At 40.5% G+C, this 17088-nt stretch overlaps 1 protein-coding gene across 2 annotated transcripts in view; it reads right to left on the bottom strand.

Moving 5' to 3' along the window:
* Positions 1 to 14447, bottom strand: part of LOC145632166 (alpha-mannosidase I MNS4-like) — a 57096-nt gene extending 42649 nt beyond the window's left edge. For both annotated transcript variants that reach the window (XM_081684468.1, XM_081684469.1), the window contains exons 1-5: positions 14301 to 14447; positions 13696 to 13841; positions 11348 to 11467; positions 11138 to 11230; positions 10288 to 10374 (exon numbers count right to left, since the gene is read on the bottom strand). In XM_081684468.1, the coding sequence (XP_081540594.1) occupies positions 10288 to 10374; positions 11138 to 11230; positions 11348 to 11467; positions 13696 to 13821 (426 nt within the window). In that variant the 5' untranslated portion in view covers positions 13822 to 13841; positions 14301 to 14447. The remainder of the gene's footprint in view (positions 1 to 10287; positions 10375 to 11137; positions 11231 to 11347; positions 11468 to 13695; positions 13842 to 14300) is intronic.
* Positions 14448 to 17088: the final 2641 nt, after the last annotated feature.

Below are 17088 nucleotides of genomic sequence, written 5' to 3'. Positions count from 1 at the left end.
TCTTAGTCTTGAGTATATGTATTGAAAAGGAGTAGTAGAGAAGGCTATCCAGAAATTGAGTGTAAAACACTAGAGAGACTAGTAGCCTAAAGTTACTCAGAGACTCATAGCCTCAAGTTATGTTTATCCCCTGTAATTCAATCGTTTAGTAATCCAAGTACTCAAGCATTCGACCTTATTTACAAGCTATCATAAATGTTCATTGTGTAGAAATTAATCTATAACAAACTTGGTATCAGAGCGGTGGTCCTGTGACCGCCGGTGACCAAAAACACCACTACGTACTCCGATTAAAAAAAAAAAAAAAAAAAAAAAAAAAAAAAAAAAAAAAAAAATTAGAGGCTAACCTCTCCTAGAGGATGGATACCATGGAAGGAACGTTGGCTGATTTGAAGACTCAAATGACGACCTTGGTGGAGAAATTGCAAACACCCGATGATAACATTTCAAGGGCGGTGGCGGCGGCAGTAAAGGCGACTATGGAGGAGGAGCGGCTGAAGCTGGAAGAGGAGCGGAAAAAGATCGAGGAGGTTATGAATGCCACCGTCGAGAAGGTGGAGGGCCGCCTTGACCGTTTTCGCGTCACGGTGGACACCCAGGCCGCGATTGATCGCGCGAAAATCGACAAGTTACAAGAAGTATTGGAGAAATCCAAGCAAAACCAGACGCAACCCGTGCCGCAACCAACCCCGGTGGTGGAAGAAAATAGCCCACGAGTAGATTTGGGACATAACCTGACCCCGAGTGGAGAGAGACCCTATGAGGAGAACGAGTGGCAGCCGCAACGTTCGAATGACTGTAGGTGGAGAGGTGGTGGAGACGGCGGGGGAGGCAGCGGCGGAGGCGGAGGGCTGGAGGCACCGGAAACTCGAGATGCCCCTCTTTGACGGAACCGATCCGGACAACTGGACGGCTAGGGCGGAGATGTATTTCGAGTTTTACAAATTGACGGAGAAGGAGAAGATGGAAGCCGCGGTGGTGGCGATGGATGGGAGTGCCTTGAAGTGGTTTCAGTGGGAGCAAAAACGGCGACCCTTCTATGGTTGGCCGGATCTTAAGCACCGGGCGTTGAACGAATTCCGGCCGTCGCACAAAGGCACACTCCATGAACAGTGGCTAGCCTTGTCTCAAGGGAAAGGTACAGTGGCGGAGTACCGTCGCCGATTCATCGAGTTAGTAGCCCCGTTGGAGGATGTTCCGAAGAGCCTCATGTTAGGTCAGTTCATCAATGGGTTAGGACGGGAGGTGAAAACTGAGCTGAGGTTGTTGAATCCTTTGAATTTGGAAAAAGCCATGGAAATGGCAGGAAGAATAGAGGAGAAGAACAAAGTTCAATTAGGGGAGAAGACAGTAAGTGGGTGGAGGAGTGGAATTAATGTTGGGCCTTCTAGCTCTAATACAAGTTCAGCCAGCACAACCCATCTTTAAACAAAGGTAGCTTAATTCAGACTTATGGAATTCCAAGTGGGCCCACCCGGGCCTGGCCCAAAGCACCCAAGTCACAAGGCTCAGTTAATGTGAATCGGGTCAAACCACCAGCGGGTCAAGGTTCCGCCGGAGGTACGAGGCGGTTGACGGAGATAGAGTTAGCCGAGCGGAGGGCAAAGGGGTTATGCTTTCGGTGTGACGAGCGATGGGGTGTGGGACACCGGTGTAAGAGAAAGGAGCTTAGTGTATTGATAGTGGCGGAAGGTGAAGAGGAGTTAGAAATGGAAGGGCCGGAGTCAGAGAGTGAGGCGCCAACGGAGGGAATGGAGAGAATGTCTTTGTGCTCGGTGATAGGGATCCACAACCCAAAGACGATGAAGCTAAAAGGGATAGTTAAGGGTCAAGAGGTAGTGGTGATGATTGACCCGGGGGCGACCCATAATTTTCTAGCTATTTCGGTGGTGGAACAAGCCAAAATTCCGGTGACTCGGGGTGGAGAGTTCGCGGTGTCCTTAGGCAATGGGGATACCATTTGTGGGAGTGGTGTATGCAAAGGGGTGGAGTTGGAATTAAAGGGTGGAGTAGTCATCACCGAAGATTTTTTCCCTCTTGCTTTGGGTAGTGCTGAGGTGATTCTAGGAGTGCAATGGCTTGAGAAGCTTGGGGCGATGGTCACGAATTGGCGGACCCACATCATGAAGTTCACCCTTGGCGGCGTTCCGGTGACCCTCACCGGAGATCCTACACTTGAAAAAAACTCAAATATCGCTAAAGGCCATGGTGAGAGTTCTCAAGAAGGAAAAGCAGGGCCTTTGGATTGAGCTCAAGCAAGCTGAAACTCACGAACTGGGCCCAAATGAAGTCAGCGGCCCACCTTCTTATCTGTTGGGTCTTTTAGATCAATTCAGCAAGGTCTTTAATATGCCAAATGGGCTTCCACCAGAAAGAGGCCATGAACATGCTATCATGCTGAAGGAAGGGGCTGATCCAATTAGTGTTAGGCCCTATAGATACCCACAAATTCAGAAAGATGAAGTTGAAAGGCTAATCCAAGAAATGCTTGAGTCCGGAATTATCAAGCCTTCGTCGAGCCCGTTTTCGAGTCCGGTTTTACTCGTGAAAAAGAAGGACGGCTCTTGGCGTTTTTGTGTCGATTATCGTGCTCTCAATAAGGAAACCGTCCCGGATAAATATCCAATACCGGTTATTGATGAGCTATTGGATGAGCTTCATGGGGCTACGGTTTTTTCTAAACTTGACTTGAAATCCGGATATCATCAAATCCGGGTTAAGCCGAGTGACACCCACAAGACGGCATTCCGAACACATGAGGGGCACTATGAATTCCTCGTGATGCCGTTTGGTCTCACAAATGCGCCGGCGACATTTCAATCGTTGATGAATGACGTTTTCCGGCCGTACTTGAGGAAGTTCGTTCTCGTGTTTTTTTGACGATATCTTAATTTATAGCAAGGCTATAGATGAGCATGTGAGTCACGTGAGATTAGTCTTACAAAACTTGGAGGAGTACCAATTATATGCTAATTTTAAAAAGTGTGAATTTGGTAAAGTGGAAATAGCTTATTTGGGTCATGTAATCTCCAAGCAGGGGGTGTCCATGGACGGTGATAAGGTACGGTCCATCGTGGAGTGGAAAATTCCGGGCAATCTCAGGGAGCTCCGTGGGTTCTTGGGGTTAACCGGATATTACCGGAAGTTTATCAAGCACTATGCTCAGATTGCCAGTCCACTCACTGCTCAATTGAAAAAAGATAATTATGGGTGGTCGGAGGAAGCGACAGTGGCGTTCCAGAATTTAAAAAAAGCCATGACCACGGCTCCGGTCTTGGCGGTGCCCAATTTTAATGAGAGTTTCGTGGTTGAGACGGACGCCTCTGGTTTCGGGTTGGGAGCCGTGATGATGCAAAGAGATCGGCCGATTGCTTTTTACAGTAAATTGCTTGGGGCTCGAGCTCGGGGAAAGTCAATTTATGAAAAGGAGTTGATGGCGATCTCCTTGGCCGTGGCTAAGTGGCGCCACTACCTATTGGGGCGGTCGTTCGTCATAAGAACCGACCAACAAAGCCTTAAATTCTTAATTGAGCAGCGTGAGGTGAGCGGAGAATATCAGCTGTGGTTGAGGAAACTAGTGGGGTTTGATTTTGTGAATCAATATAAGCCGGGGGCTGCGAATAGAGTGGCGGACGCTCTATCTCGCAAGGATGAAGCCATGGTGGTTCGGGCAGTTAAGGGAACAGGGGATTCGAAGGTAGAAGAGATGGAATGTGGGGCTTTAGTCCATTCTTGTTATGTGGACTGGGCCGAATTAGAGGGAGAGTTAGAGAAAGATAAAGGTCTGGGCCAGGTTGTATTGGGCTTGAAGGAAGGGAGAGAAGGGCCTAAAGGTTTTCATATTGAGGGAAATCGACTCTTTTACAAGGGTCGTGTTGTTTTGTCTAACACTTCAAAGTTTGTTCCTTTGTTGTTACAGGAATATCACAGCTCTCCCGTACGTGGCCATGACGGGGAAATCAAGACTTATCTCCGCCTAGCCGCAGATTGGTTTTGGGCGGGGATGAGGAAAGATGTGGGGAAGTTTGTTCGTGAGTGCGATGTGTGTCAAAGGAACAAGACCGTCACCAAGGGTCCTCTGGGGTTGCTACAACCTCTACCGATTCCCGAGGCCGTGTGGGAGGATATTTCAATGGATTTCGTAGAGGGCCTTCCATTGTCTCGAGGCTTCGACTCGGTGTTGGTAGTGGTGGATAGGTTGTCCAAGTACGCTCACTTCATCGGTCTTAAACACCCATTCAATGCTCTTAAGGTGGCGGATACTTTTGTCAAGGAAATTGTGAGACTTCATGGATTTCTGGCTTCAATCGTGTCGGATCACGATCGGGTTTTCATGAGTATCTTTTGGAGGGAATTGTTTAGGTTGCAAGGAACACATCTCCGGCGTAGCACCGCGTACCACCCTCAATCCGACGGCCAAACGGAAATCGTGAACAAGAGTCTAGAGATGTATTTGCGTTGTTTCATATCGGAGCAACCCAAGAGCTGGGCCCGTTGGTTACCTTGGTTGAGTACTCGTATAACACATCGCCTCATACCTCAACCAAGATGACTCCCTTTAAGGTTGTGTATGGTCGGGATCCCCCGAAATTGTGGCGTATAGGGGCTGGCAGACGATGGTCAGCAGTTTGGAGGAGTTGCTGCTCGAAAGAGATGGTATTTTGGAGGAATTGCGCTTGAATTTAAATCGGGCTCAACAAGTTATGAAGACCAACGCTGATAAACAGAGGAGGGAGGATGAATTTGCGATCGGGGACAGGGTGTTTCTTAAATTGCAACCGTATCGTCAGCGCTCTCTTGCTCGACGGCCGTTCGAGAAATTAGCCGCCAGATTCTATGGTCCTTTTGAGGTGTTAGAGCGTATTAGACGGGTGGCCTATCGACTTCTTCTTCCATCGAATTGCAAGATTCATCCGGTATTTCATATCTCACAACTCAAGGGAGCCTTGGGTACTTCTCTGAGCAACGCCACCATTCCCCAACAACTCTCTTCCGACTTGGAGTTGCTAGTGGAGCCGGAGGAATTATTGGACGTGCGCACCAACAAGCAGGGGTCTAGTGTGGTCCTCGAGGTCCTGCTTTCGTGGAAGGGCCTGCCCGAACATGACGCTACTTGGGAGGAGTTTGAAGCGGTTAACGCGCGATTTCCCACCTTCCACCTTGAGGACAAGGTGAAACTCAAAGGGGGGAGTGATGTTATGGACTGGGTCAGCAGGGTCAACGGCTACAAAACACCAAGTCAGCCACCTATTTTGGTTTACTCCAGGCGCGCAAAACAGGGGCAGCAAGGGTCAATGGGTGTAAGAAACAATGAGCAACAAGACAAGGCTAATTAAGGAGGAGTTAGGGAAAGAAAGCAGCTTCCTTTAATCATGAATGTTGTGGGTTTCCATTTTAGTTAATTAAGGTCACATGTGTTATCTTAGTCTTGAGTATATGTATTGAAAAGGAGTAGTAGAGAAGGCTATCCAGAAATTGAGTGTAAAACACTAGAGAGACTAGTAGCCTAAAGTTACTCAGAGACTCATAGCCTCAAGTTATGTTTATCCCCTGTAATTCAATCGTTTAGTAATCCAAGTACTCAAGCATTCGACCTTATTTACAAGCTATCATAATTGTTCATTGTGTAGAAATTAATCTATAACAAAAATTAGACAAAAAGGGGGCTTTGGGTGGAACATGGAGATTTCAATGTAATTTTTGTACCGACTATTCTAGAGTTCGAGCTCATTTACTTCAGATTAAAAATCAAGGCATTGCAATTTGTAAGAAAGTAATACAAGCTGATAAAATTGAAATGCAAAGAATAGATGATGAGTTTGAAGCTAGAAAAAATGATTCAAGCCCTAGAGAAGTTCCACTTCCCTGTGAATCTACATGGACTACATCTGATGATGGTTTAGCCTCTAAGAAAAGAAAGCCAGCAGCATCACCTATTGCTAGAGCATTTGGTGTTGAAGCTAGGGACCAATTAAGTCAAGAAATTGCAAGAATGTTTTACACAAGATGCTTACCATTTAATCTTGCTCGAAATCCACACTATATTCGGTCCTACACTTTTGCTGCTACCCTGGTTTTAAACCCCCAAACTATGAACAATTGAGAACAACTTACCTTGTGAATGAGCTAAATAATGTTGAAAGGCAACTTTTGCCACTTAAAGCAACTTGGAAAGAAAAAGGCGTGACAATTGTGTGTGATGGGTGGAGTGATCCAACAAGAAAGCCTCTCATTAACTTAATGGCTACTTCCGGAAGTGACCCTATGTTTCTAAAAGCTGTGAATTGCTTTGGTGAAGTGAAGGATAAATATTTCATTGCTAATCTGATGAAAGAAGTCATTCACGAAGTGGGTCGCCAAAATGTTGTACAAGTGATAACTGATAATGCAGCAAATTGTAAAGGGGCGGGAGAGCTTATTGAGATGGAGTTTCCTCACATCTATTGGACACCATGTGTTGTGCATACTCTTAACCTTGCATTGAAAAATATTTTTGCTGCAAAAAATGTGAGTGGCAATGAAGTAGCATATGATGCTTGTTCTTGGCTTGCTAATCTGTATGAGGATGTTGTTCTAATAAAGAACTTTATTATGAATCACAACATGAGATTATCCATCTTCCGGAAGTTCTCTCCTCTTCGATTGCTTGCTTTCAGAAACTCATTTTGCCTCTTGGATTGTGATGTTTAAAAGATTAAAACTCCTTAGACGAGGTCTTCAAGCAATGGTTATAAGTGATGATTGGTCTTCTTACAAAGAAGATGACCCGGGGAAGGCGGGGAAGGCGGGGAAGGCGGGGAAGTCGAAGGAAGTAATTTTGTTGGATATGTGGTGGGATACGATAGATTATGTCATTGATTTCACAAATCCTATCTATGACATGATTAGATATTGTGACACCGATAAACCATGTCTCCACTTAGTATATGAGATGTGGGATTCTATGATTAAGAAGGTGAAGATTGCAATTTTCAAGTATGAGGAATTACCACTTACGGGCACTAGTAAGTTTTTTGATGTGGTATATGAAATCTTAATTGCTCGGTGGACAAAAAGCAACACTCCTCTTCATTGTCTAGCCCACTCTTTGAATCCAAGGTATATGTTCTTACACTTAATTATTTAAGTAACTACTAAATTTTTGTGATGTAAACATTTCCTATAACTTCCTTTTTTTTGTGTTTGAATATTTTACAGCGATGAATGGCTAGTTAAGGACTCTTCTAGAGTTGCTCCTCATAGGGATGGTGAAATATCTCGTGAAAGAATGAGGTGCTTTCGTAGGTTATTTCATCTCGCTGATGATCTTAGCAAAGCAATGGATGAATACGCACTATTTTCTATGAAAGGTGGGCCTTTTGAGGATCTAACCATCATGTCAAAGATGGCCACTATGGAACCTAAGAGTTGGTGGGCAAATTCTGGTGCAGAAACTCCTCTCCTTCAAACTTTAGCTTTTAAGTTACTTGGCAGCCCACTTCCTCTTCTTGTTGTGAGCGGAATTGGAGTACATACAACTTCATTCACTCACTTAGAAGGAACAAATTAAATCCTAGTCGTGCACGAGATTTGGTATACATTCACTACAATCTTCGTCTTATATCAAGGAATAGTGCACAATATGAGGAAGAGAATACAAAGATGTGGGATGTTGGTGGAGATAAATTTGATTCCATGACGGGCATAGGATTTCTAGAGTTTACGAACCCCTCTCTTGATGAGCCGATCTGGAAAGAAATTTGATCGCTGAAGATTAAATTTACCGCTTTTATTTATGTTTTTAAGAATATTAGCACTTTAAGACATTAAATTCCGTAGTATTTCTTCTAAGTTGTGTTGTATGGATTTTTTTTTTTTTTAATGGATTTATATTTTGCTGATTTTTTTTTTTGGCCGTATCCGAGCCGTACCCGTATTTTGGAAAAAAAAAAATTTCCGTATCCTGTCCGCGTATCCGTACCCGTTTTTGTCCCCGTATCCGTATCAGTGCAACCTAGCAATCGACAATGATCCTTCCTTACTCTAATTTTTTAATTTTTTTTAGAATAAACAGTGGCTGATGGCTTGAACTTGAATTCTGTATTGAGCAGAACTTAGGCTCTTTTGACCAAGCCACCAAGATTCTCAAAAACTTTGACTGCACTTTGGCTAACCATTTTAAAAAGAGCTTCTGAAATATAAAAATAATGTTTTTACTACTTGTCCCACAGTTAACACCTTTCACCCCCACAAATAGAAGACACTACTGCGAGGAATCAGTCCAGGCCCTTCACATATGCCCGGAGAAAGCCCAAAATAGAAGCTGCAACAGCTTGAAGCTGGGGTGGAAATCAGTTGCCAGATTCTGTTAAGGGAAGGGCAATAGAGAGTAATCTAAGGCTAAGTTGTTATTTCTTAGTAGTTTATGAGGGAATCTTGTTATAAATAATGAAGATGTAATGGGGGGAAGATATCCAGAAATTTGCAGTAGAACCTTTTGGGAGAGATTTCCTTCCTCTAGAAAGGAGAGTTGTATTGTTGGTTACACTGATGTGCAATACAACGTACTATAAATTGGGGCTATTTCTCTCTACTTTTACTTAGAATTCTCTGTTTTAATACTAAATCCTAGCAACTACAATGTCTACAAATCGTCATAAATCAACATAATGTAGAATCTGTAACATCCAAATGCAGCTCAAGCACCTTTATCACCCCCAACTCTAACCACTAACCATGACCACCTTATTCACTTGAACTAGCCCAGAAGCATACCCCCAAACACCTTAAACTGCCACAAAACAAGGACCCAAAGGCTTTTCAATTGACCTCAATGTTGTCACCAAACGCATTCCAAGAAATCAGCACCAAACCTCCATTTTATTTCTCCTCTGCTCCTGTCACTTTCTTTTATGTCTCATACTTTACAGCAAGATGTTTTACTACTTTTTTTTGTTTATGAATTAGGGATGGGAATTTGAGAATGCTTTGCTACTTCATTGAGATAACAATGAGGAGCTAAGATGATGAGGGCTGGAAAAGTGTTTTAACTTTTCTATAAAAAGGTCATTAATACATTCCAGAAAGGGTATACCAGTCCATTTGAAAAAACTCAGTAAATGTTGTGAGCAGTACAGGTAAGCTCCTTTGTTCATGCTACTTAAAACAGTTATGTGCTTCGAAAGAAGCTAAAGTTAATTTCGAAACATAACCCTTTTTGCCCAAGTTTCAGATCTTTAGCCTGAGAAGCTAAGCCAATTGGACACTTATTGATTATCTTTCTTATCCATCATTGGTATACAATCAGTCAATTGACCAATATAATGAGGCAATCCAATCCCCTTTAATCCACTTTGACCCCTCCTTAAAGGGATAGAAGTCCCTAGGCTCAAAGACCCCCAACTTGCTTTCCTAACTCAATAAGAACAATGATCCAAATACAACACTTGTCCGTTTCGTGGTGTCTAGTGCTTACAAAGACGTGACTAGGTGCTGAGGTAACACGGGTCAAGCGCCTTTTTTGTCCAGGGAAGACATTGAATTAAGAGCACAACCTTTTTTTCTTCCACGATGCACCTTGAGCCCTTTCATAAAGTAAAAAGGTGGTTGGATGTAAAAAAATAAAAAATAAATAAATAAATAAATAATAAAGGGTAACATAAGAGAGAGTGGAAAGGTGTAAGTTTTGTAGGGTAAAAGGGGCAAGATAGTAAAGGGAGTTTGTCAAAAGAAAGTTTGGAAAATCTATGGGCTGAAAAAGTGTACAAACATTGCAAAACGCGCGGTCAAGGTGTCAACCACGGCTTTTGACATTTTGAATACCATGATATGTGCTTTTTGGGACCTTTCGTAACCAGCTTAGGGCAATTTAAAACATTTCAGATATAACCACGCCGACTGGAAAAGGTTTCTATGCTTCTCAGACTGTGCCTATAGTTTTATTCTATGTCCTCAACTCTCCCACAAAGAGAGGAGGGAACAGGTCATCCAATTTTATTCCGAGATGGTGTCAGGTTGTCAACCAAAGGTAGCAAACAGCTCATTGCATCACAAGCTGATTTTTCCCCAACATGATGCCATCAAGGCACACATGTATGTGACAGACATGACAACTACAACTTAACAAACCAATTGGATCAATTAGATGAATTGACCACTATCTTACACGGAGTAGCAACAAAAGTTCAAGTAAATAAATTCAAGAGATATATTCTAGCAGAAATGAAAGAAAATGAGCAAATTATTCCAGATAAATAGATAGCGTTAGCGCCAACCATACAACCACTACGAGATGAGAGCAAACAATACCGTAGCATAATCACTTGCAATAAGGTGGGCAGATAACAAACCTCCAAGAACTCGTATAGTTGTTTCAAAAACTGATACTGTTTTATTCTGCATATGTTACCACAGAAGATCAAACTTATAAGTCTCTTAACAGAACTCCTATACTTAAAGCAAAATTGATCAAAACACAAAAGAGAAAAAATTCATAAAATGAACCCATTGGAAGTGATTGGTTAGATATGGACTACGAGTGATCACGTGCAACTACAAAAGTTAAAAACTCTAGATTGCCACCACACAAACAGTAACCAGGACAAAAGCAGAATATTGCAAGACCATGAAGCTGGTAACCCCTAAAGTCGACAAGATAAGACACATACTAATATCACAGCCAATGTAAAGTTTTACATTGTTAGTCCACTAAATAAGAGACAAAAATAATCCAAGATATATCTTATTAGGTGGCATAACAATGATAGGACTCCAAAAAGACAGAATATATGACACTGTTCATAAGGGTGAATGGTAATATTGTTCACAAATCACAATTTGACATTATTCACAATAGTCAAGTCATAGAATATTTCAAATAAGGAGCACTTGCTTCATCAGTTGCTTTTCACTACCTTCTATTTGTTAAATTCTTTTTTCGTATTTGCCAATGCAACTCAAAAATAATAATTAATCCCTACCTCTATACTTGATTCCTTGTACCCTTTATTTGTCTCTATTTTTTAGACCTAACCGACAAAAAGTGATTAATGTATCAAAGAGAAATACTGATACCATTTGTCATTTAGTGCTAGGTTTCTAGGAAAGAATACTCTCAATACAACAGTAATGATGATAGCACAAATGATTACCAACTCACAATGTCAAATCGAAGGTTATTCCCAAGCCATTCAACAGAAAAAGAAAAACGCTCTTTATCACCAAGCAAAGCCAATGTGTCAAGGGAGTCAACCTACAACAAAGAGGAATTCAATGTGCGGCAAAACTATTAAAGAGTAGGAATACTATCGACCTCTCCACTAAGTAGAAATCAAATTTAAAAATATGGAACCTGAAGGTTTCTTCTTACCAATGTTAGGGCATAACCACCAAGAGTATCTTCCCCGCCACAAGACATGGGTTTTAACTCATCTCGTGGAAAAGCATGCTTCATATATCCATTAAATGCATGGAAGAACATCTCTTCAACCTGAAATAAAACATTTTGACCATATAGTAACTTCAACACAAACAAAAAAACTCCCTCCGTCCCTTAGAGAACGACCATTTTGGCCAAATTTTAGTCCTAAAATGCTCATCCCATTTACACTAATAAAACCATCAATTTACAATAATATTTGTGCAAAATTAGCTTCTTCAAGTAAATTTTGTTTTTCCCATATACTTTTTTTACTTTCTCTCTCTACTTTTTTGCAAATCCCATGTAAATTTACCTTTTCAATGTAGTTTTATTAGCTTTCCCTTACACTTGTATTTTTCATTTAAGTATCTTAATACCCGTGAAAACTCCCCAAAAAGGTCGTTCTTTTAAGGTCAAGGGAGTAAGTATAAAAAGAAGAGATAGAAAACCAATCGAAATAGTACAACAAAAACCTCACATGGACAAGTTAGAAAGATGTTTTTAAAGCCATGGATTTGTTATCTAATACTTCCTGCGATTTCTTTTACTTTCAACATAGCCAATAGCACGCATTTTAAGAAAGAGATAGATAATGTAAACATACGAAATAAACAATATAATGTGCACATATAGTACATAACCCTTCCTTATTCCCGGTGTTCAAACTATTTTGACAAAATTTGTCTGCTTACCTTCTCTAATCACCTCCTAACTTAGTTTTAAAAGGCGCAAGGCGCACCAAGGCGCAAATGGTCCTTGCAACCTAGGCGTGAGGTGCAAGGCGAAGGCGCGCGCCTTTTGTATGCAAGGCGCGTGTATTTATATGTTTATTTCAAATTATTTTTTACTTTGATTATACTTAATACCAATTAAAAAGATTCATAATAAATTAAATAATGATATATGTAAAGCTAAGGTTGTCTGAATTTGAAAAAATGTCCATCATTCTTCAATTTATAACTTAAATCTTAGTTATTTTCCTTGAGGCGCAAAGGCGCACCTTACCAAAGGCGCTTTAAGGCGCACGAGGCGCGCGCCTTCCGTAGGTGACTGAGCCTCGCCTAGCTAAAGCCCATTTCCCAGAGCGTGGTAGAGGCGCGCTTTTTAAAACCAAGCCTCCTAAAAGTGTGTATCTTAAGGGTAGATTACAAGTAAAAGAAAACATAGGAAGTATATTATTCTCTCCATGTTTAAATAAGTGAAACGTCATCCTTGTGCACGTATGTCAATACAAAATTTTGATTGAAAATATTTTTAGTTATCAATAAGTAAAAGTTAAAAAAATTGAATATTAATAAACTGTTTATTGAGACGATTCCAGCAAGTACCCACAGACTATATTTATTCTTATGTATAAATCACAAATATTAGTCAAGGTGAATTGGATGAATAGTGCAAAAACTCAAAAACGTTTCATTTATTTAAACAAGGAGGGAGTAATTAATAAATTACCTTGTATTAATTTTTAAAAGGATTGTGAAGTGTGATTTGCTATGCTACCACGACTAGGTGAGGCATAATTTGTCAACTCTAACAAGAGGATCCAAAAGTTAGTTGGTTAATATTAATAAGGTTTAATAAAACCAACATTTCCGTTTATTCTATGGTTCAATTCCATTGATAGTCTATACCACAATACAAGTAGCCTAGGTAAAAATTCAGAAGCTCTTGCTTGCCGAATTCAATAATGGCGCATCATTGAAGATAAAGAGTAAGCAAACAGCAACAACAAAAGTTTTCTATTTTAAATTTGTAACCTTCTCTAAGTGTCTATATATGCTAGCCTGCACATTAAAGGCCTTATATGCTATCAACCTTAGCTCTTACAAGTCCCAAAACTAAGATGATTCAATTTTCTTCTAAGAGATGACTTAATTGAAATCATCCAGAATTATAATTGTTGCCAATATAAGGCATACACCACCGTCCTTGTTTCAAAATCACACCTAGACTATAATTTGTCAAATTTTCTTCCAATAAAATATCTGATCCGTAAGTGACATTCAAAATTTTAGACTAATTACTACTAAGTTACATCAAAGATTTGGAAGACATGGTGCTTCCAAAATTGAGTGAAAATTAATTGTAGGTGGCATCAAGCAAAAAATAAATAATTAAATTCCTCCAAAGTACATTGATATCCTACAGCATTGATGAACCACAATCCCAAACAACGCAGTAATACATTTAATCTGGGGCACATTTAAGAAGAAAACCAATACTCCATTACTCAAAAGTCAGAAAGCAACGAAACAAATGGCTCATCAGACATATTCCAGATGAACTATAAAGAATACCTCATCTCTGAGCTGCCTAGCTTCATTTGGAGTAACGCTTTCTGCAAGAGTTTTCCCAATGAAAATGCCACATACTGATATAAGAATACACAAGTTTAGCGTTAACCACGTAGCTGATCCTCGCATGACTTTCGGGTCTCTCTACCCTGAAGAAAAAGTTGCACAACCACGCGCCACATTACACAAAATACTCCCTTTTATAAACAATCAAGCATGTCCCTGGTTGGGCAGGCAGCACGGCCGCCCTGGGCCAGGAATAAGAGGTCTAAATTCATACTTCAATTCTAACATTAAAGGGTTCTACAACACATTAGCAAACAAATTCGATTCAATTATCAAATACGGCTCAAAGAAGCATATAAATAATTATAGGGAGGAAAGCTGGAAAGGCATTATTTGATTTATTTATCAAATCATGCTCATAATTTTATTTTCTAGCAACATAATCGCTGGTTATGATCTTTTATATAATCATAGTAATTAGAACCAATAGTTCAAATTTCGAACCCTAAATTTACTACAATGACATTTAAATTAAATTAGATCAACTACAAATCCTAGATTGTGAAATTGACATGATGATTAGAAAAAGAACAAGAAATTACCTTAGAAGCTGCTTCAGTGAGGGTACAACTATCAGAAAGTGCTTCAATGGAGAAACGTTGAGTGCGCTTCAATGGAGAACGCTGAGAGAGAGAGGAGTATGAGGAGTTGGTACTCAGGTAGTAGCTACATTCATCCGGTTATTTTTATTTTTAAAAAAAAAAAAAAAAAAACTCACACTACAATTAGGGCTTTTTATCGCCTTATTAAATTTAAATTATTTTTACTAAATAAAAATTATGGCTATTTCACCAAATGCCACTGGAAATTTAAAAATTCACCAAATGTCATCGGACTTTTCAGAATTCATCAAATGCCACCCAGTTTTTTAAAAACTCACCGAATGACATTAATGACCAACAGCCGTTAACTACGTTAGTCATTAGGGTATAATTATGACACATGTCATGATATGATTAGACCATTTATCATAATTCATAAAAATTAAAAAAAAAATTTAAAATAAAATTTTAGAAACAAAAAAATTTTGAAAAAAAAACCCAAAATTTTCCCAGCCACCCCCACCACCGCCAAACCGTAACTTAGCCCCCCCCCCCCCCCCATCTCACCGAAAAACGTCTAGTCACCACCTTAACCACCAAAAATCAGTCGATCGGCCCTTTAGCTCCCCACCTGACCTACCGCCGACCCCCAAAACCTCCCACACAAACTGCCCCGACCCCATAAACCACCAACATCGAAATCGGTCGCCTTACTTGCGTCACCAAAATCGCCAAAATCAAGCACCCTCTCCTTAATTACCTCCGTTGCCAAAATCGCCCCTCCTCCCTTTCCCCACCCTCAAATCGGTCGTTTCGACGGTGGGAGAAGGGAGGAGGGGTGTTTTATCGGTGGTTTTTGGGGTCGGGGCGACTGTACGTGTGGGTGGTTTTTGGGGTCGGGGTGGGCAGCGTGGGTGGTTTTGGGGGTCGGCAGTGGGTCAGGTGGGGCGCTAAAGGGCCGATCGGCCGATTTTTGGTGGTTAAGGTGGTGGTCAGCCTTTTACGGCGAGTTAAGGGGCGAGGCTAGGGTTTGGCGGTGGTGGGGATGGCTGGGAAAACTTTTGGGGGGGTTTTTTTTTTGTTTTTTTTTTTAATTTTTATGAATTAAGATAAATTAACCAATTATATCATGACATGTGTCATGATTAACCCCTAATGACTAACAGAGTTAACGGCCGTTGGACATTAATGGCACTCGGTGAATTTTTAAAAAAATTGGGTGGCATTTGGTGAATTCTGAAAAGTCCGATGGCATTTGGTGAATTTTTAAAGTGCTCAGTGGCATTTGGTGAAATAGCCGTAAAAATTAAGGAGAGGGGTTTAGGAAAGGAATTCGACAGCTCTTATCGGTGGTGGTTTAGGCGGGGAAATAGGTTCGACGACATGGGTTTAGGGGAGGACTTCGGCGATTCTTATCGATGGTTCAGGCTGGGAAATTAGGTTCGGCGATGGGGGTTTTGAGCGTCGACGAGTGGGGGAGTGAGGGTTGTCTTTTGAGGAGTGCGGGGGTGGGTTTTAAGGTGGGGGAAAGGTGGTTTAGGGGAAGGGAAAGGGTCGCCTTAAGGGTTTAGGATCGGGTCGGCTTTGGCTTGGGGTTTTAGTACAGCCGTTGGCGAGGTGGCAAGGGGTGGTTTGCTGGCTAAGATGTGGTGGTTGGTGGGATTTGATTTTTTTTTATAATTAATTAAATAACTATTTTAAAATTAAAATAAATTAAGAGAGAACCAATCATATAATGTCACGTGGCATGATTAGCCTTAATCCATTAGTCATTAATGACATATTGTGACATTTTCATAAAACTGAATGGTACGTGGTGAATTTGAAAATGTTGGTGGTATTTGGTGAATTAAGTTAAAACTCAGGGGTATTTGGTGAAAAAACCGTAAATATTAACCTTTATAAATTATTTATTTTAAAACAACAAATTATATTAGTATCAAAATAGTGTTATTACGTTAGTATCAAACATAATACATTAGCTCATTAAAAGAATGGCATTAGTATAATAATATGAGTAATAATAGTCACGGTAATCATCATATTTTATAAACGTGCGGCAAAAAGCTAAGGAGGGTGAAAGAAAGAAGGTGTTGGAAGCAGGTTACGGCAACGAGTCATGGCAGCGGGCCACGACAATAGTTGAGTGGTAGTGGCAGAGATGGTGTAACACCCCCAAATCTCCCTCTACGTAAATATTATGTTTATACGTATACAAATTGTAACCCCCGATTTACTAATTATTGATAAACAAGAATTAAAGGAAAAATAAACAATATTTTTATAAAATATCATAAACAAACACCTAAATCAGAGGTATTACCGCCACACTCGACAACTTGTCAAGTGTTAAGGCTTACAAAATGCCAACTGTACAACTCAATAAATCTAGGTGAGCTATTTATACAACTTTATAAATTAAACTTGTTATAATAAACTAATCGAAACACTTGAGCTCCTTTAGTTACGATCATCACTGGATCAACTTGTTACAATCTTGACTGCTCACCATTAAGGTCAAATTCCAAAATAGATTGTTGTAGGGCCACCATAAGAAAAAGACATGGCCGCAAACATAAGTAGAACAACGAAACAACACACACATACATCAGCAAAAAAACTGAGTAATCATCACATATCAAAATACAAAGAACAATAGAATAATTAATATAATTAACTCACTTAAACAATGTAGTTCGAAACTACATTACACATATACACCTCAAGAGTAGGGGTGGCAATTCAGGTCAGCGGGTCGGGTTCGGGTAAGATTTCGGGTCAATTTCGG

The sequence above is a fragment of the Chenopodium album genome, chromosome 5 (assembly GCF_948465745.1).
Source record: "Chenopodium album chromosome 5, dcCheAlbu1.1, whole genome shotgun sequence".
Lineage (NCBI taxonomy): Eukaryota > Viridiplantae > Streptophyta > Magnoliopsida > Caryophyllales > Amaranthaceae > Chenopodium > Chenopodium album.
Note: the sequence above shows the minus strand (reverse complement) of the source record. Positions and strands in the feature narration are given on the sequence as shown.